The following is a 21,288-nucleotide window of genomic DNA, read 5'->3' on the forward strand; positions in this document are numbered from 1 at the left end:
CTCTTCCACTGTTTTTTGTTTTTCATTTTGAACATTTATTTGTATGTATTGTGTGTGGGCCCACATGTAGAGATCAGAGAACAGATGCGGGAGTCAGTTCTTTCCTTCTGTGTAGGTCCCAGGGACTGAACTCGGGTTGTTAGTCTTCAGCAAAAGCTTTTGCCAGCAGAACCATTTCACAAGACACCACCCCCCCACACACACACACAGTTCTTTTTAAAACTTTATTTAATTTTTAAATAATCCTGATTGTTGGAGAGGAAGAGGTTTCAGGCTTAGAGACCCCCAGGAAGCCATCAGACTCCACAGCCAGGTGGCTATGGGCAGGACTGAGAGCCCAGCCTACCCAGACGTATCTGGGTGCCTCCATCCCATTATGCTGGAGCCCCAAACCCATGGTGGCCAACCTAGCCAACAGGCCAGGGAGGAAGCAAGCCTGAGGTGAGGAGAAAGAATAAAAACAAGGCCCTGGGAGAGGGGAAGGGTGGGCAGTAAGTTCTTAACAGCAAACACCCTGAGAAACTTACAATGTGAATCTGTAGTAAAATAGCACTTTGGCACCTCTGAAACAAGAGCATTTAGGCATTTAAACTAAACGTGTGTGCTTGAGGGAGACCAAAGTCCTAACTATAAAGCTGGACATTCCTTTTAATATTTCCAAAGGACTGAAAAGAAAAATGTGCTTAAAGGTCTCATATTAGGAGTAGATGTGGAAAAATTATTAAAAGCAGTGTTGTATTTCTCAGGACTTCCCTTATTATGAGTTTAACATCAGCAAAGACCCTAATTCAACAAACCCAGAAAAGATTCTTTTAAAGGAAAATTAAGACAGAGATGAGGCATATTGTTAAGTATAATAAATGTGATTGAAAACTTAGAAACTGGGTTAGAGAGATGGCTCAGAGGTTAAGGTCACTGGCTGCTTTTCCAGAGGTCCTGAGTTCAATTTCTGTCAACCACATGGTGACTCACAACCGTCTGTAATGAGATCTGGTGCCCTCTTCTGGCCTTCAGGCATACATGCAGGCAGAACACTGTATACATAATAAATCTTTAAAAAAACAAAAAGGAAGAGAGAGAGAGAGAGAGAGAAAAGAAACAAAGAAAAAGAAAGAGAAAATCGAGAAACTGCCAGGCAGGGGTGGTGCACACTTTTAATTCCAGCACTCAGGAGGTAGAGGCAGGTGGATCTCTGAGTTCAAGGCCAGCCTGGTCTACAAAGTGAGTTCCAAGAAGGCACCAAAACTACACAGAGAAACCCTGTCCCAAAAAAAAAAAAAAAAAAGAAAAGAAAAAGAAAAAAGAAACAAAAGTTAGAAACTATCAGATAGAGTTAAAAATCAAGAGAGCTGGAGAGATGCTCAGTGGTTAAGAGCACTGGCTGCTCTTCCCAAGGACCCAGGTTAATTCCCAGCACCCACATGGCAGCTCACAACTGTAACTCCCAATGCCAGGGAATTCAACACCCTCAGATATACATGCAAGCAAAACACCAATGTACATAGGGGGAAAAATCTATTTACTTCAAGGTCTTGAAATAACAAGGATGATAACAAGAACAAAGATGTATTAGGCAAAGGGAGAAAGTAGGGTAAATGGTGAAAAACGTAAGAATTATTAGGGGTTGGAGACATGGCTTCACAGTTAAGACCACCAGGTTCAATCCCCGGCACCCACATGGGGCTCACAACCATCTAATATTCTAGTTCCAGGGAATCCGGCTCCCTCTTTTGACCTCTGTGGGCACAGGGCATGCACGTGGTGCACAGACATTGATGCAGGGAAAATAAGAATACACATAAAATACATGAGTCTTAAAAAATACTTTGCAGCCAGGCAGTGGTGGCACATGTCTTTAATCCCAGCACTCGGGAGGCAGAGGTAGGTGGATCTCTGTGAGTTCGAGGCCAGCCTGGGCTACTGAGCAAGTTCCAGGACAGCCAAGGCTTTCCAGAAATTCTGTCTCAAAAAACAAACAAAACAAAAAAAATTAAAGAAAGTGCCAGGCGGTGGTGGCACATGCCTTTAATCTCAGCACTTGGGAGGCAGAGCCAGGTGGATCTCTGTAAGTTCGAGGCCAGGCTGGTCTACAGAGTGAGATCCAGGAAGGCACCAAAACTACACAGACAGAAACCCTGCCTCAAAACAAAACAAAAATTAGAGAAAGAATCAGAATTAATATTTTAGAAACCAGTGTCAATGGATTATCACATCAAAGTGATACATAGAAAAACAGTAAGAAAATGCAGTATATATATATATATATATATATATATATATATATATGAGAGATTTTTTACTCTTAACTGTGTACATGTGTCTGGATGGAGGTGTGTGCATTAGGAGTCCAGGTGCCTCTAGAGGCCAAAGGCATCAGGTCCCAGGTATAAGCCACCTGATGTCAGGGTGCTGAAAATCAAATCTGGGTGCTTGGCAAGAGTAGTATATTCTCAGCTGCTGAGACATCTCTCTGTGGACTCTTAGCTTTTTAATTACACGTACATTGATTTGTGTATTATGTGTAGGCAGGTAAACCACAGCATGAATGTGGAGGTCAGAGGACAGCTTGCCAAGGTCAATTCTCAACCTTGTGGGTCCAAGGGGTCAAACTCAGGCCATCAGACTTGTACTTACTTAGCCATTTCTCTGGCTCAAGGATACATTTTAAAATGAAGATGGAAACGTAGTGAATGTTTAAATAACAATATGGAGAAAAAAATTTTAAAAACAATGTGGAAATATGAAAACGGCATTATTTTTTTGAGACAGGGCCTGGAGCTCACTACACAACCAGGCTGGCCTAGAACTCCAAGAGCTCCAGCATCTGCTTCCCAAGCACTGGGATTAAAGGTGCGCACCACCACACCTGGCTTAGTGGTTTGGTTCTGTTAAATGGGAGAATTTTTTCTTTAAAGCTAGGAAGGTAATTGTAATACATTTATGCCAGTAAGTGAGAAATAAGACTGTCCAGAAAGACGTAGGGTTCTAGAACTTTTAAGAAATGACCAGCTCGCTGGGTGGTGGTGGCACACGCCTTTAATCCCAGCACTCAGGAGGCAGAGGCAGGCGGATCTCTGTGAGTTCAAGACCAGCCTGGTCTACAGAGTGAGCTCCAAGAAAGGCACAAAGCTACAGAGAGAAACCCTGTCTCGGAAAACCAAAAGGAAGGGAGGGAGGGAGGGAAGGAGGGAGAGAGGGAGAGAGGGAGGGAAGGGGAAGAAAGAAAGGGAAGAAGGGGAAAGGGAGGAAGGGAGGGAGGAATGAAGGAAGGAAGGAAAGGAAGGAAAAGAAAGCAATGGCCAGCCCAGGAAAGCTGGCTGGGTGCCGCAGATTGACACCCAGCTGACAGTGGGTCTTCAAGCTGTTCTCATAAACCCATCAGAGCAAAACGAGGACTCAGGGACTAGGCTGTGACCTGGATTTGAAGACTGTAAGGTCAACAGGTTTTACTTTATTCAATACTTTTAACTCTTGGCACAATAAAAACAAGGGACTAACAGAGACCATTTCATTAAAATACCGGTGTATGATTCTCAAAGAAAAATGGTTTTCCCTACAGACAACACTGGGAGCCGACACAGTGGGGCACGCCTTTAATCGCGGCACTAAGAAGCAGGTGGATCTCTGTGCTTGGAGGCCAGCCTGGTCTACATAGTGAGTTCCAGGACAGCCAGCGCTACATAGTGAGACCCTGTCTGAGAAAACAAACAACATTTGGAGTAATTTTCCGTCCTTTAAATATAACAGTGAGAGGCTGGAGAGATGGCTCAGCGGTCCAGAGCACTGGCTGCTCTTCCAGAAAACCTGGGTTCAGTTCCCAGCACCCACAGCAGGTGGCTCACAACCACCTGCAAAGCCGGGTCCAGGGGATCCAACACCCTCTTCTGGCCTCTTCAGGCACCTACACATACGTGACACATCCATATGTGTACGTAACACACACACACACACACACACACACACACACACACACACACTCAGAAAATTGATCTTAAAAATGAAAATTTACTAAAGACTTGTATTTTATTTATAAAAATCTTTCTAGATGGACATTACTAAGTAACACGTGATATACAATTATGACTTTTTTTTTTTTTTTTTTTTTGAGATGAGGGTCTCCAGAATGAGCTGGCCTTGAACTTACTTTGTCATCCAGGCTAGCACTGAACTTGTGACCCCCCTGCCTGTGTTTCTCAGATGCTAGGATTCAAGTGTGCACCACTGCACCCAGCTGTCCAGTTACACATTTAAAATACAGAAACTCAACTGACACTTTATTGTACATAAAGACAGACATTGCGTATATCCAACTGAACTAAGGACCTGGACTTTCCTTAGACACTGCTTAGTTGAAAGAAGAATTCATGTTTAAGAGATGTCTTTGCTGATGGAAAAAAGAAATGAGTTACAAGCTACACTTTAGACTGAACAAGAGTTCTAAGAGTCTGAAGACTGAACCCCACTAAGGTTCAGATTAAATGAAAAAAAAAAAAACTGTTCAAATGCAGCATAGAATTTCATGGTCTTTAACTCTATTCCCAGAACAGTGAGTGGACAGTGGAGAGTAAATATCACTCCTCTCTACGGTTATAAACAAGAGCAAGTAAAAGGAGATGTCAGTTTTTTCTCTTCTTGCTATTATCACTGCAGTACAATATAATCCAACATTTTCTGGCCCCATTTCAAGCTAGTTAATATCTTTAAAAAATAAACTAGATATAAAGTTGGTTTAAGGCTCAGTAAACAGTAACAAATAGAACATTTTTCTTCATAAAAATAAAATGATATTCAAAGTTTTTTCTTCTGTGAACGTGTTTCACATTAGGCAACCCTGTCTAAAGTTATATAATAAGAAGACCCCAAAGAGAGACTGGAGGATGCTGAGTGGCCTCTGAGCAACTGAAACAGGTTTGTTGTTGTTGTTTAGATGAAAAATCTTTGAAAACAGTCTTTAGTTCTGGCAGCACGTTAGAACAAATCTCAAAAATTCACATTTTCTTCAAAAAACTTCAACTGGCGAGCTTTCACACTGTAAGCTGTATACTTGTCGCCCATGTGCTCCCGTAATCGTGCCTATTTGAGAAACAGACAAGAAAATCAGGACAGAAGAGAAAAGGAATTCCTGTGATCTTTAAAACAAGGGTTTTCCTGAGAATCACACTGTAATGAACAGGTCCGTTTCAGTAGGAGGTGCCTGAGAGGGCACCATGTCAGATAAGCAGGAGGCTGGGCCCCAAGCTGGTGGCTGATACCTGCTTGTCACAGAAGTCCACGAGGTGGAGAGTGGCAGGCAGTTGGCTACAAGAGTCGGCCATCAGAAAGGGGGCAGCCTCAAGCCCCAGATTATTCATTAGGAACGCTAAACCAATAAGGGGGAGAATTTGAGAGGGAGCCCAAAAAGGGCTGGCCATTTCTTCGTTTGGGAACTTTAAAAACCACCGTCTTGTGCCAAATCAGCAGGCCAGCTGCTTGCCTTTGCTCTGTGCTCTGTCCTTTTCTGCTGAATTGTACATTAAAAACTGCTTCACTTTTCTATTCTCCTGAACTTGTTGTCTGACTTCTAACAATACCAAGGAGAAAGCCATATGGAGGATACTACCAGTTCTGTGTACATACAATTACTGTGTGTGTGTGTGTGTGAGATCTATGTACAACTGTGTAAATTCAAACATGCTGTGGTGCATGCACAGTGGAGGTCAGAGAGCAGTTCTGTGGACCTGGCCCTCTGCTTCCACGTTTACATGGCAAGAGCTTGTCCCCACTGAGCCATGTTGCTGACTTCTACATCCAATTTTGAAACTTCCCCTGTCTCAAAAAACTTAAAAAAAAATTTTTTTTTTTTTGAAATTTCAAATCCAGACCTGAATCCCATCTACTCAAGTTGAAGGCCTTCCTGAGTGAGTTTGAAGCCAAGCTAAGTAACTTAGTGAGACCCAGTCTCAAAACAGAAAAGGGTGAGGCTTACAAGACCTGACTAATAACCCAAGAGGCATGGCATACATACAGATCTGCTGAAATTTAGAATAACACCTAGTATGTTGAATGGATGTGATACCCATTCTGATAGAATTCACTGAAGACACAGCATCACTTTGATGATATTCTCGTAAAAATACACAACCTGGAGGTGGAGGCAGGAGGATTGAGCATTCAAGGCCAGCCTACATAGTGAATTTGAGACAGCCTAGGCTACATGAGACCCTGCCATTAAAAAAAAAGAATAACCTAGCTAAGAATGTAGCCCATGTCTGTCACAGCATCAGGAGGCAGGGGCATGGGGACTCCCAATCTGAGGCCAGTTTATGTTACAAAACAAAGGCCCTCAATCAAAAACACAATGTGAAACTATTCATGAGAACCTAGAGAAGCCCAGTAGCTGGACTAGGACTTAGTCTTGCCTAGCATACAGGGAGCACTGGCCTTGGTCTCCAGCACTGCATAAACTGGGTTTGGCAGCATATGCCTATAATCCCAGCACTTGGGGTGGGAAAGCAGGAGCATCAGAAGTTCAAAGTCACCCTCAGCTACACAGCAGATCTGAGGTCAGCCTAGGCTACATGAGACCTGTCCAGGACAGAAAAGAAAGGAAACAGAAGAAAATAGAAAAATACAAAACCACGTGTTATTTTATTTTTATTTTTTGGGTTTTTTAAGACTAGGTTTCTCTGTCTTGCTCTGTAGACCAGGCTGGCCTCAAACTCAGAGATCTGACTCTGCCTCCCAACTGCTGGAACTAAGGGTGTACACCACTGCCCGGCTCCAAGTGCTATGTTATTGAACACGTGGTCTACACTCTTGAAAGGGTCGATGTGGAGGCTGGAGAGCAGGCATAGAGTGTGTGGTGGGATACATTCAAGCGCTAGTGAGAGGCTCAGTGGGTAAGGACACTCACCGCTGCAGCCCGAGGACCTCCGCGCTGCAGCGAGCCCAGAAACCACACAGGAAGGAGAGAACCAACTCCAACTGTCCTTCACTCTCCACGTTTGTCATGGTATGTGCATGTATGTATGTGCATGCATGCATGCATTCGCACATGCACACACAGTAAATTAGTGTAATTTTTAAAAAAGATAGAGGGTTGGAGAGGTGACTCAGCAGTTAACAGCACTTGTTCCCGCAGAGGATCTGGGTTCAGTTTTCAGCACCCACATGGCAGCTCACAACTGTCCATAGCTCGAGCTTCGGGGGATCCAATACCCTCTTTTGACCTTGGTGAGCACTAGGCATGCACGTGGTGCAGAGACAAACCCGCAAACAGAACATTCACACACATAAAATGAAATCTAAAAACACTGTTTTGGGTTTTTTTGAGACAGGGTTTCTCTGTATTGTGTTGGTGCCATGCACCACTACCACCCGTCTGTCTCATTTGTGCTCTTAACAAAGTTTGCCTGAAGACCAGAGGGCAGAGGCAGCCATAGAGGTCAGGCAGGGGTGGCACACACCTTTAATCCCAGCACTGGGAAGGTTGAGACAGGATGTGATATGGCTGGGCAGAGAAAGGAATATAAAGTGGGAGGAGACAGGATTTCGGCCCTTTCGGCTAAGACTCAGGCATTCAGTCTGAGGATCCATGGAGACAGAATTTCGCTGCTCTTTCGGCCTGAGGATTGTTCCTTTGTCTTTTTGATCTTGCAGTATTTACCCCAATATCTGGCTCTGGGTTTTTATTATAAGACCAATTAGGATTCGTGCAACAGCCTCCTTGCTCCCAGGTAAAAGGCTATCTTCCTGGAAGAAGCAGGACATCAACATGTCTATCATTCTACTGCAAAACTGAAGCTAAAGCTCAGGCGAGTTCAGCCAAGAAGCAAGAGTTCCTCTTCTGCCCAGCATAGCCTATTGGACCGAGACTGGACTGTGGGTGCAGCCACACTAAAAACTATTGGGCGTCAATAACCTTTGTCCCAGACCGCACAGCACAGCATCCCAAGAAAACCAGAAACGACCACCTGAGTCCTCTCCTCCTCCTCCAGCCAAATGCCCCCTGACCACCGCCACCTCCGCTGCCCATTCTCCCTGTCTCTTCCTCAGACAGATCTTTATATCGCCCAGCCCGTCTGAAACACTTGGAACCAAGTGACCTCTCCTGTCACAGCCTTCTCAGTACCTGGGACTGCAGGGAAGTGCTACTAAAAACTCACAAAGTTTTATTTTTTAAAAATAATTTATTCTTATTTTATGTATATTGGTGTTTTGCCTGCATGTATGTCTGTGTGAGGGTGTCAGATCTTGGAGTTACAGACAGTTGTTAGCTGCCTTGTGGGTGCTGGGAATTGAACTCAGGACTTCTGGAAGAGCAGTCAGTGCTCTTAACCATTAAGCCATCTCTCCAGCCCCTCACAAAGTTTTAAACAGATTAATAAGCAAGAGAGAAGATTCAGAATATGAAAATTAGAAATTAAAATGGAGATATTACTTTCAACTCTAAACAAATAAAAAATATTTTAACAACTATAAATGATTGTATGGCAACCAACTTCATAACCTAGTTGAAACTGAGAAATTCCTAGAAATGAACAACCTACCAAGATTGACTCACAAAGAAACAAAAAATCTATATAGGCTCATAGTGTAAGGATTGAATCAAATATCGCCATACATTAGGAGAACCATTTGCAAATCTTACATCTGATGAAAGACTTGTATCCAGAATATATAAAAACTCAACAACTTAAAGGTTAATAGCCCAAGTTTAAAATAAACATTTCCCCAAGGAAAATATGCAAATTTTTAAAGTATATGAAAATACACACAACATCATTAGTCATCAGGGAAATACAAACCAAACTTACAATGGACACCATTTTATACCCACTGAATATTTATACCCACTGGAATGGCTATCACCAAGCAGACAGGAACAAAGGTTGTCAAGGGTGTGGAGAAATTAGAACTTCTTATCTTATACTTCTAGTGAGAATATAAAATGGTATAGTCACTTTAGAGAACACTCTGGAAATTGCCCAAACATTTCAATATAGCTATTGTATAATCAAGCAACTTCACTCCTAGAGCAATGCACAAATCCAAGAAAAGTGAAGCCTCACAAAAACTTGCCCGTGAGTGTTCAGCAGAGTTAAAAAAAAAAAAAATGGAAACCACACAAATATCCATCCGCTGATGAGTAAACAAAATTCATAGGATAATATATTTGGCCATGAAAAAGACTGGTATATTAGTACATGTTATAACACGGATGACTCTTCAAGATATTCCATGGAGAGAAGCAAAACACAAAGGCTTCTTGTATGAGATTCCCTTTATACAAACTGTCCAGAATAGGAAATATATGTAAATATATGCAGAGAGAACTATTGTGACTGCTTGTGGGTCACAATGAAACAACTGGGAACACTGCTAATGTCCTAAGGTTTCTGTGGGGAGCAGAGAAAATGTCCAAACACTGACTGTGGTGATAACCGAACAGGGATAATCACTGAAATGTATACTTCAAATAAGCAAGTCGCATGGTACATTATACATTTAATTATGTATATTATGTATACTTAAGAGCCTGTAACACAAGCAGCTTGACACGGCTAAAGACACTTACCTCTCTCTCCAATTCATCTTCCTCCTCCAAAATATCATACACCTGCTCGAGAAGCTGAACCCCCAGGCCCTGGATTACATCAGCTCTCAAGACTTCGACTATTCTCCTGATCTTCTCAGAACCTGATATAATAGCTAAAAATGCAGCAACAAAAATAAGGGAAAATAATACCACTACAGCAAGAACAATACAGTCTTTACAAATCCTGCTGCAACTAGTTTCGCTTCAACAAGAATCCGGCCTAATGATTTCATTGATATGTCTTTCTCTGAGCTGGACATGGTGGTGCACACCTTTCAGCCCAGGCAGAGGCTGGTGGATCTCTGTGAGTTCAAGGCCAGCTTGGACTACATAATAAATTCCAGGACAGCTGGGGCTGTGTAGAGACACCATGTTTCCAAAACAAAACACAAAAGAAAAAACCCAAAGTATCAACAAATAAATAAGTATACCTTTTTCTGTTTTATTTTATTATTTTTTTTAAAGATTTATTTTAAGAATGAGTACTCTATCCGCACATACAATTTTATACCAGAAGAGGGTATCAGATCCACTAGTGATGGTTGTGAGCTGCCAGGTGGGTGCTGGAAATTTGAATTCAGGACTCTGGAAGAGCAGCCAGTGCTCTTAACCACTGAGCAATCGCTCCAGCCCTTTCTGTTTATTTTTGAAATTTGTTAGCTGACATACAATACTGTGTTTCATTATGACATGTGCATATATTATTGCACTTTGATCAGAATTACCTCCTATGACCTCCCCAAACCTCCCCACCAGTCACTAGCCCCTTTTCCTCACTTCAGGTAGTCTCGTGTCTACTTCCTTACTATGTCTACATTATTATCATGTTACTTATTTCTGTTTGAGTTAGGATCTTAGTCTGTAGCTCAAGCAAGCTGCAAATTCTAAGTAATACTCCTGCCTCACCCGGCTAAGTACAGTGATTATAGGCATGAGTAACTCTAACTTATTTATATACTTCAGTTTCTTAAAAAAAAAATTATTCATATTGATTTTATGTGTATGGGTGTTTGCCTGCATGTATGTCTGTGCACCACATCTGCAGTACCCACAGAGACCGGAAGAGGGTCTCAGATCCCCTGGAATCGGAGTTACAGACAGTTATGAGCTGCGATATGGGTGGTGAAAATTAAACCCAGGTCCTCTGGAAGATCAGCCAGTACTCTAAACTGCTGGGCCATTTCTCCAGCCCCTACATATACTTTAGTTTTTAAAAAATTGGTTTTTCGGGCCTGGAGGTATGGCTCAGAGGTTAAGAGCACTGGCTGTTCTTCCAGAGGTCCTGAGTTCAATTCCCAACAACCACATGGTGGCTCACAACCATCTACAATGAGATCTGGTGCCCTTTGGAGGCCGAACACTCACTGTATACATAATAAATAAATAAATAAATCTTTAAAAAATTGTTTTTTCAGGTGCTAGGGATAAATGGAACCCAGGGTCTTGCATGTTAGCTCAGTGCCCACCACTAAGTTTCACCTCTAGTTTTTTAATGCTTAAAAATTAGTCATTTAGCACTCGGGAGGCAGAGCCAGGTGGATCTCTGTGAGTTCAAGGCCAGCCTGGTCTACAGAATGAGATCCAGGACAAGCACCAAAACTACACGGAGAAACCCTGTCTTGAAAAATAAAAACAAAAACAAAATAACAACAACAACAACAAAAATTAGTCATTAAGCTTCATGTTAACATCTCCAAAATCTAAGAAAAGTAACTTGAAGAATTAATAATTGTCTAACTTGAAGAAAAATTCACATTAAAAATTTCAAATATTTTATGCAATGCTATAAGGCTTATTGAATTATTTACATTTATTTTTAAAAATCAATTTTCAAGAGGCTGGAGAAATGGCTCAGTGGTTAAGGGTATCTGTTGCTCTCCTAGGAGACCTGAATTCAATCCTGGCACCCACATCATGTGACTCACAACCATCTGTAACTCTAGCTCTGAGAATAGGAGGACCTCTTCTGGGAATCCAAAGTTTCTAATCTCCATGGGCACTACACTCACATGCGCATATCCACAAATTCTAGCCCTTGAGAGGCTGAGGCCAGAAGATCAGGGGTTCGAAGCTGTCCTCAGCGACAGAGCAAGTTTGAGGTCAAAGTGAGCTACTTGAGCCAGCGCCTCATAAACCAAATATAAAGACATCAATTCTCATGAAACTTTGGAATGTATCTACTGACTACGTGAGATATACCTTTTATGTAGCTATCCAAATGAAAAGTTAAAAACAAAGGTGACAGTATCAGCCTGGCTCTCCACTAAAGGATTTGCTATTCTGCTGTGAAAGACTCAAGCAGTCACCTGAAGGCAGCTCTTCGCAGGGGAGCTCCGCCTCTTCCGCAGCCTTGCCATGCAGAACCAGCGTGTCACGGTACTTCCGATGAAGTTTGAATTCTGACACCGGATTTAGTACCAGAAGATCTTCACTGCTCTCTTTAGAGTCCAGCTTGAGGGTCTGAGTCATCAGCTGCACCAAGTCACTCATTTCATTTGTGTGACTCTTCCTGGGGGGAGAAAACTCCTTAGCATACACCTGACTTCATGACAAAAGTTGGATGTGAAATGACCCTGAGGGAGCTCTGATGCAAATGCCATGTGCTTGCCGTCTGACAGACAGACTGACCCTTCCACAGCAACTATGATCCTGTAAAGTACAAGAGTCAGCCACAGGAAGGCAATGAAGACTGGACCAAATCGACAGGTGGCTTTGGAAGGAGTCCAGTTCTAGCCCAAGGGCAGACCACAGGCATCTCAAAACAGAAGCAAGGGTCAGGGGTCAACAGCCACTGCAAACAGAAGGTGAGAGGAATCTGAGAAAGGAAGGTCAGAAAGAAACAACCCAACTTTGCATACAAATTCTACACAGCCATTTCCAAGTGACTTAATTTTACACAAATATAAAAAGTCAAGAATAGTCACAGAAAAACAGAAATATCAGCCTCAGAGAGCTAAAATTCACAGGCTCCACTCCACTCCAAACTGAAAAGAAGCAGGAGAGATCACCCTTGTGAAGGGGGAAAAAAATCAAATTTATAGAGACAAGCCCAGAAGTGACCCAAGAACGAGTAGCCGAGGACACTGAAGTGGTTGTTAGAGATCTGTTTGCTGTGGCTACAGAGAGAAGAACATGAACATGCTAAGGGAACAGTATGAAGACACACGATGGGCCTATGTTCAACTCTTAGAGATGAAAACACAACGTGTCAAGTGAGGCTAATGAACTAGACACAGATAGTGAGTGAGCGCGAATCTTCCGTAGCAACAGAATCTATGGACAACAGAACAAAGAAAACTCTGGAAGACTAATCCGAGCATCACAGAGATTGTGGCCATCTATAAGCAGTCTAATACATTTATTTAGAATCCTCAGAGAGCAGTGAGACCCTGTCTCAAAAAAAGAATCCCAGAGAAGGCAAAGGGCTCTGTGTGTGTGTGTGTGTGTGTGTGTGTGTGTGTGTGTGTGTGTGTGTGTGTCAGAAAGCTCTAAGGAAAGTAACAGCCAACGCTAATGACAACGGCAAACGTGGAGGCCCAAGAGTAGACTCTGTAAGAGTTCGGAATGAAAATGACAGTTTCCAGAGAAGATATAAATGCTTTAAAATTTAAAAACTCAAGTTATGTGTGTAGTGTCCTGCCTGCATGTATATGCACCACATGCATTCAGTGCTCACGGAAGCAAGAAGAGGGCTTCGGGTCGCCTAGAACTGGGGTGGCAGAGGACTGTTAGCCTCCGTGTGGGTGCTGGGGAGGGGACCCGGCCGTCCCTCTGGAAGAGCAGCCGGCCTTCTTCCCACTGAGCCATGCCTCCTTCCCTCTCACAGAAGAGGTCATTTTAAGCTCGGCATGTACCGTGAACCATGTGTAATGTTATGAGTACCACAGTAGGGATACTTTTTAGACTCAGTTCAAACAGAAGTGAGACAGAAAACCAAGAACTTACCCCTCTCTGGAATCCCCATCTGATTTATCAGTTGAGCTTGTAGAAGAACTGAACTCATCCTCAGATAGACCATGTATCAATCTCTTTTCCTATTAGTGTTTGGAAAGAACAAAATCAGAATTAATACTCAAAATGTTTCAAGTGCAGCCACAAGACACAATGTACCTCTGTGTAATTAAAAAGGAGAAACTCACAGAAAACTTGAAGTTAATTTATTCAAATGAATGCCAGGCAGTGGCGGTGTACACCTTTAATCCCAGCTCTCAGGAGGCAGAGGAAAGTGGATCTCTGAGTTCAAGCCAGCCTGGTCTACAGAGTGAGTTTCAGGACAGCTAGGACTATAACACAGAGAAACCCTGTCTCAAAAAATAAAACAAAGTGAGTTTATTCAAATGCTGTCACAGTTCACTCCTGAAGTTCACAATTGAAGACTGAGGAACACCAGGGTGAAGCTTTCAAGACCACAGTCTCAGTTATGAAGGTATTTCCTTTGCAGAGCAGAGTGGATGGCTGTTCTGGTGATTCAGTTCTCAGGCAGAGGGGCTTACCCCAGAAGGAACACAGGCATTTTAAACAAGACACAATGACACATTAGTCCAGGCAATTCCCACTTGCTACTATGTGAGATTGTTAAAGTTATATACAAGGTTACCTAGTATAATTCACACAAACCTCACAGCTTTATAAAGTGCGGATGTCAATTAGTGAAGTAACTAAAAGATATGTAAACAGTACACCAGGTTGCTGGTGGCTCACATCTAATCCCAGCACTCAGGAAATTTAGGCAGAAGAATTGCAGTAAGCCCCAGGCTGGCCTAGGCTTTATATAGTGAATTTGAGAAGACCCTATCTCAAAAACCTTAAATAACCTGACACAAACAGGAAACTAGAGATTCATCATTAGCAACTGAGTTAAAAATCTGGCCATAAAGTTGGGCGGTGGTGGCGCACACCTTTAATCTCATCACTCAGGAGGCAGAGCCAGGTGGGTCTCTGAGTTCGAGGCCAGCCTGGTCTATAGAGTGAGATCCAAGACAGGCACCAAAACTACACAGAGAAACCCTGTCTCAAAAACAAAACAAAACAAAAATCAGGCCATAAAGATGGATATTTAGTGATTCAGAAAAATAGACCAATAGTGTTGCCTAACGGACGATCTTAGCTGGCCTGCTGGTACAGGACTGTAATCTCAGCTACTTCAGAGGCTGAGGCAGGAGGATTGCAAGCTCAAGTTTAGCCTGGGCTACACAGTGACTATAAGATCAACTAGTGAGTTTGTAAAACCCTGTCTCAAAATAAAAGTAGAAACATGGTCTAGGGAATATACCTTAGTGGCAGTGTGAGACCCTAGGCTCAATCCCCAATATCAAAAAGAGAAAACAAGACAACTCCCTAAGAAAGGCTTCCGACTAAACTTCCAACTGTTAACAAGAATGCCTGGAAAATACATAGCCTTGGGACTGGAGAGGTCACCTAGCCATTAAGAGCACTGGGTGCCATTCCCAGCACCCACATGGTGGCTCACTACCATCTGTAACTCCAGTTCCAGGAGATCTTCTGGCCTCCAGGGCACCAGGCACACATGTAGTGAACAAACACACACACAGGGAAAACACTCATACACATTTTTAAAATGTATACTTTCAATGAGTTGAGCATAACCTTTTAAATTATTACTTGAGTTCTTTTGTTTTTTTATTTATTTACTGGGGGGGCTGTTTTTGTTTTCTGGGTTTTTTTTTTTATATTTATTTATTTATTATGTACACAGAAGAGGGCGCCAGATCTCATTACAGATGGTTGTGAGCCACCATGTGGGTGCTGGGAATTGAACTCAGGACCTCTGGAAGAACAGTCAGTGCTCTTAACCTCTGAGCCATCTCTCCAGCCCTTGTTTTCTGGTTTTTCAAGACAGGGTTTCTCTGTAACTTTGGCTATCCTGGAAATCACTCTGTAGACCAGGCTGGCTTCAAACTCATAGAGAACCACTAGTCTCTGCCTCCAAAGTGCTGGGATTAAAGGTGTGCACCACCACCACCTGGCATGAGTTCCTTTCCTGATCAAACGTGAAAAAGAGGGCTAGGCATAGTGGCACACACTTTCTTTAATCCCAGAAATTGGGACACTGGTGGTTGGACTAAGAACAGCCCCCATAAGCTCACAGATTTGAATGCTTGGTCACACTGAGTGGCACTAGTGGGAGGTGTGGCCTTGATGGAGTAGGTGTGGCCTTGTTGAAGCAAGAGTGTCACTGGGTTAGATGTTAGATGTTAGAACTCTCAGTTACTCTCCAGCACCACGTCTGCCTGTGGGCCACCATGCCCCCACCATGACAGCAATGGGCTAGAACTCTGAAATCGTAAGCCAGCCCCGATTAAATGCTTTCCTTTATAAGAGCTGTCAAAGTCATGGTGGCTCTTCAGAGCACCAGAACATTAAGACAGATACCAGACAGGAGAATCATGAGTTCAAGGTCATCCTCGGCTACACAGCAAGATTTAATCTTAAAATTACATTACATAAAAAATTAATCTTACATAAATTTAATCTTAAAATTAAAACTGAGTATGGTAGTGTATGCCTGTATTTTTGACACCTAGAACACAGAGACAGGAGGATTTGGAGGTCACCCTCAGCTACACAGAAAGTTCCAAGTTGGCCTCAGTTACTGAGACTCTGTCTCCCAAAAGGAATAACTTGGTCAGCAATGCCCCTAAAACATGATGCTGACATCTGTTAGGCTAACTGTATTAGGTTTCCCAGGAATAGACACATCATCTCCATGTCCCTCAGGTGTGTGTGATGTACCTGAGTGATGTTGCAGTCAGGAGAGAATCGTCGGGCAGGAACAGGTTGGTCTTCTTTCTGTGGCTTCACTGGCTCCGCTGCATTTGGAGCTCTCCGAACTGAAGGACCTGAAAATATGAACACCCCAGCAGCTGTTTGTGGTGTGCTGGACTCAGCTAAGGAGGACTCTGTACCAAGTACAGAAGACACCACAGGAAGAGTCAGCCAGAGTAACTGCATCATCATTCCGGTGTCTGTCACTTTAGCCCAAATTTAGTCCTGGGTTTACCAGCTTTGAAGCTTGGGCAAGTTATTTAGCCTTCTAGAACCACAGGGTAACACTACCTACCTTTGGGGATGACTATAAATACAAAACAAGAAACTGCCCTTAACACATTTACCATAATGCTGGAGACACAGCCACCTTTAATAAAGGAAAACTGGTAAGACAACTTTTAGATGATGGTAGTAAGAATGACCCACAGAGGGGCTGGAGAGATGGCTCAGCAGTTACGAGCACTTGATGCTCTTGCAGGAGACTTGAGTTCTGTTGCCAGCACACACATGGTGGCTCACAGCCATCCATAACTCCACTTTCAGGGAAGCCAATGACTTCTGGCCTCTGTAGGCACTAGGCATGCAAGTGACTTACATATGTACATGCAAGTAAAACACATAAAATAAATCTAAAAACAATTTTAAAAATAGAATTATCCATAGAGCCAGGTACCACACACCTTTAATTCCAACACTCAATAGGCAGTGGCAGATGGATCTCTGAGTTCAAGACTAGCCTAGTCTACATAAGTTCCAGGCCAACCAAGGCTTACATAGTAAGATCATATCTCAAAAGACAAACAAATAGAGCTGGGCGGTGGTGGCGCACGCCTTTAGTCCCAGCACTTGGGAGGCAGAGCCAGGCGGATCTCTGTGAATTCGAGGCCAGCCTGGGCTACAGAGTGATATCCAGGACAGGCACCAAAACTTCACAGAGAAACCCTGTCTTGAAAACCAAAACAGAACAAAACCACAAACAAATAAACAAACCCAAACCCTCCATTCCTTAGCCCAGTGTAGCTCCCTGACCAACAGAGTATGGATGAGAAAACATGGTAAATATTCACCTGATTTCCAGCCTGAGATTCAAAGTTCAAACACTTTGGCTTCCTCTCTCTCTTTTAAATTTATTTATTTGTTTGTTTAAGAATTTTAGATTTAAAATTTTTATTTTATGTGTATGAGTGTTCTAATGCACATGGAGGTCAGAAGAAGGTGTTGGATGCCCTGGAACTGAAGTTAAAGATGGTTGTGAGCTGCCATGTAGGTGCTGCGATCTGAACCTGGGTCCTCTGCAAGAGCATCTCTCCACCTCCTGCCTCTCACTTTACTCCTCTTTCTCTGATACGCAGTTAAGAGTCAGTACTCTACAATACTTTATAAGGATTATCTAAGAAATTTCAAGAACGCTTCCAAATCCTTTTCCCAAATGGATTATTCTGCTTCCAAGATTGTACACCTAACAACCAGAGCCAATTCTTCTGAGCAGCCACAACAACCAACTAGATAAAGACGTCCGCATCACCTGAGGGGAGCATCTCCTCCCGTGACTGCTTTAGTCGCCTCCTCTCTCTGGCCGACAACGGTCGATCCTGAAAGACAGTCACAGGGTTATTTCTGTCTCTCCTCACTTTCCCTGTAGCAATGCATGACATAGCATCCAGGAGTGCTAATGGCCTCACACGGCCTCTCACGGAGCAGAAACCACTTTGCATGTGCAGTTTAGTCCACACAAGGGTAACAGCTATGAAAGAGTGATCACAGCCCTGGCTTCTGGAAGAGGTTCATTTGTGGATGAGCGAGAAAATACTTTCATACTTCTCATATTCAGAATCTACTTAGTCTCCTTAAATGATTGCAAGTGGCTCTGTTTGGAAGTGCAGACCACATGCATTGCAGCCAAAGCCAATGCTGTGAAGGCCCAAATCTGTCCGTTCTAGAATTGGTAAGGTGGGGCTAATACATTTTAATACGAACCTCCACACTGTACACTGACTTACAAGAAGTATTTTTAAACCCAGCACACATTCATACAAACCTTAGACGATGATGTTGAACTGATCCTTGAACTGTCTACAGACTCAGCCACAGGTCTACCTTGGTTTTCATCATTTTGTTTTGTTGCAATGGTATCCACTTTTCCAACAGCAGGGGGAGAAGGCAAAAGCCGAGGGGGTGACTCTTGGAACTTAAGTAATTTAAAGAGGGGGGGGAGATTATCAGTTTCATATACAGTCATCTCTAAAACTTCCCATTGCCAAGTCCCCCATGCATTCATTACTGATTTGTCCTTAAAAAGTTTAAAGCACTTAATTTTTTTTTTTTTTTTTTTTTTTTTTGACAAAGGAAGGTCTCATTTCCCCAGGCTACCCTCAAATTGACTATATGTAGTCAAGAATGAGTATGAATTTCTGATTGTATTTACACATCCTAAATTTTGGGGTCATAGGTTTGTGCCACCATGCCTGGTTTGCTTGATGCTAGGGAACCGAACCCAGGGCCACAGGCATGCCAGACAAGCAATCTACCAAATGTGCTATGTCAACATTTTAAAAAGCCAGTCCTGGTTGTGCAGGCCATAATCCCAGCTACCTGAGAGGCTGAGGCAAGAAAATCACAGTTTCAAGACCTGCCTGTGTTACAGAGACTCTGCCGAAAGCGGGGGACTACCAAAGAAGCTTAGGGACAGGGTATCTGAATGCATAGAGCCATATAGAGCCATATAGAGATACATACATACATATACATATATATTTTAAGACATAGCTTCTTTTTTTAAGCTTTATTTATTTTATGTATACGGTGTTCTGCCTGCATGTACATCTGCATGCCAGAAGAGGGCATCAGATCTCATTATAGATGGTTGTGAGCCACCATGTGATTGCTAGGAATTGAACTCAGGACCTCTGGAAGAAATGCCAAAGCTCTTAACCACTCTCCAGCCCCAATGGAAGATATTTTAATAAATGCGGTATCAAGGGTTAGGAATTCAGCTCAGTGGTAGAGTGCCTATATAGTATTCACAAGACCCTGGATTCATTTTCCAGCATTGCATAGAAAAAATATGTATGGTCAAGAAAATATATAAAAAGAAAAATCATGTTCAGCAACATAACACAAAGGAACCAAACAGCCTGTTCCTTTAACTTTCAAAATGACCCACTCATTTTTGCTATATTTCCAACTCACTGGTACTTGAAAACGAGTATGAAGCATCTTATCCTTACCCAGCTTCTCGCTCCATTCTTTCCGTTTTTTTCTGTACTTTTTGGCAACTGTTAATCATTCTAAACAAAAGACAAGCTTCCCAGAGCCTGTCTCCCAAGCAGCACAATGACTCACTGCAAAGAGATTGCTCACCTGGCTCTTTGCCTGACCATGGTCAGTCTGTTCTCTTTTTCTCTGCCTTCGTTGTCGAGACACAGAAGGTTCAGACACAGAGTTGTGTGGCTGGAGTCTTGGGTGGATGCTGCTGTCCTGTTTTTCTATTATGCATCCACCAGGAACTTGATCCTTAAAAGAAAAAGGAAAGAAACACATACTAAAGAATAATAATAATAATATATTAATAATAAATGCACATAGTCACAGGACAGTCCTCGAACTTCAGATGCCAGACTCTCCATACCTGCTTTTGCAATTGCAAAATGAAGGGCTAGAGAGATAGTTTAGCAGTTAAGAGCACTGGCTGCTCTTCCAGAGGACCTGGGTTCAATTCCCAGCACCTACATGGCAGCTCACAACCATCCATAACTCTAGTTCCAGGGGATCCAACACCTTCTTCTGGCCTCCATGGGCACTGACCACACCTGGTGCACAGATATCCATGAAGGTAAAACACCTACATATCACATAAATTTAAAAATAATGTTAACTGTACAATGGAAGTGAGAAGGAAGCATTCTCTTTTTCAAAATGAATGCTTATGTTTACAGGAAATGATGACCTTAATTATGTTCTGGTTTTTACTCTCTTGTCTCAAACAAAAGCAATTATTTTAACAAAATGCTTAGAAATAGGGGCTGGAGAGATGTCTCGGGGGTTAAGAGCACTGACTGCTCTTCCAGAGGACCCAGGTTCAATTCTCAGCACCCACATGGCAGCTCACAACTGTCTGTAACTCCAGTGCCATCGGACCGAACACCCATGGCAAAAAACTCCAATGTGCATAAAATAAAAATAAAAAATAAATGCTTAGAAATAAACTAACAAAAGAAATATAAGACTAATGTTTGGGGTGTAGTTCAATGTAGAATACTGGTCTAGCATGTCTCATGTCCTAGGTTCAGTCACCAGCACTAAGAAAAAAAATTAAATAAAAGTAAAAGACACCTAAAGAATGGGAGAAAATATTGTCAAATTTTGTGTCTCATGAGATGTGGTATCTAGAAGAACTCTTTCAATTTGATAATAAAAAGAGAAATAAACTAATTAAAAATTGGCAACAAGGGCTAGGAAATGGCTCAGTGCAGAAGAGAATTTTCTGCTCTAGCAGAGGACCAAGTTCAGTTTCCAACAATCACATGGTGGCTCACAGCTGTCTGCAGCGCTGATCCAGAGGATCCAATACCCTCTTCTGGCTTGTATGGGTACCAGGAATGCATATGGTATACATATATACATGCAGGCAAATACACACATAAAATTAAAATAAATATTAAAAAATTTGCCAGAGGCAGGCAGACATGGCAGCAGCCGGCAGAGGCAGGCAGGCGTCAGCAGGGAGCAGCCGAAACACAGTCACAATAAAGACCAAACACTGAGCTGTTACCCGCTGAAGAGCTAGTGAAAACAAGCTCTTAATCAAGAGCTTGGAACAGGGACGCCTTTAATCCCAACACCCGGGGAAGGAGCCATCTTCGTGGGACAGAACCGGAACGGATCTGAACACTCTGTCTGAGACCAACCAGGGCCCACCTGCT

At 42.7% G+C, this 21,288-nt stretch overlaps 1 protein-coding gene across 2 annotated transcripts in view; it reads right to left on the reverse strand.

Moving 5' to 3' along the window:
* Positions 1 to 3,429: 3,429 nt before the first annotated feature.
* The window catches only part of Nek4 (NIMA related kinase 4), a 49,631-nt gene continuing 31,772 nt past the window's right edge, over positions 3,430 to 21,288 (reverse strand). For both annotated transcript variants that reach the window (XM_028891276.2, XM_028891275.2), the window contains exons 8-15: positions 19,727 to 19,879; positions 18,405 to 18,554; positions 17,892 to 17,958; positions 16,331 to 16,437; positions 13,523 to 13,611; positions 11,884 to 12,086; positions 9,557 to 9,690; positions 3,430 to 5,073 (exon numbers count right to left, since the gene is read on the reverse strand). In XM_028891276.2, coding sequence (XP_028747109.1) covers positions 4,981 to 5,073; positions 9,557 to 9,690; positions 11,884 to 12,086; positions 13,523 to 13,611; positions 16,331 to 16,437; positions 17,892 to 17,958; positions 18,405 to 18,554; positions 19,727 to 19,879 — 996 coding nt within the window. In that variant the 3' untranslated portion in view covers positions 3,430 to 4,980. The remainder of the gene's footprint in view (positions 5,074 to 9,556; positions 9,691 to 11,883; positions 12,087 to 13,522; positions 13,612 to 16,330; positions 16,438 to 17,891; positions 17,959 to 18,404; positions 18,555 to 19,726; positions 19,880 to 21,288) is intronic.

This window comes from Peromyscus leucopus, chromosome 9 (assembly GCF_004664715.2).
Source record: "Peromyscus leucopus breed LL Stock chromosome 9, UCI_PerLeu_2.1, whole genome shotgun sequence".
In the NCBI taxonomy this organism is placed as follows: Eukaryota; Metazoa; Chordata; class Mammalia; order Rodentia; family Cricetidae; genus Peromyscus; species Peromyscus leucopus.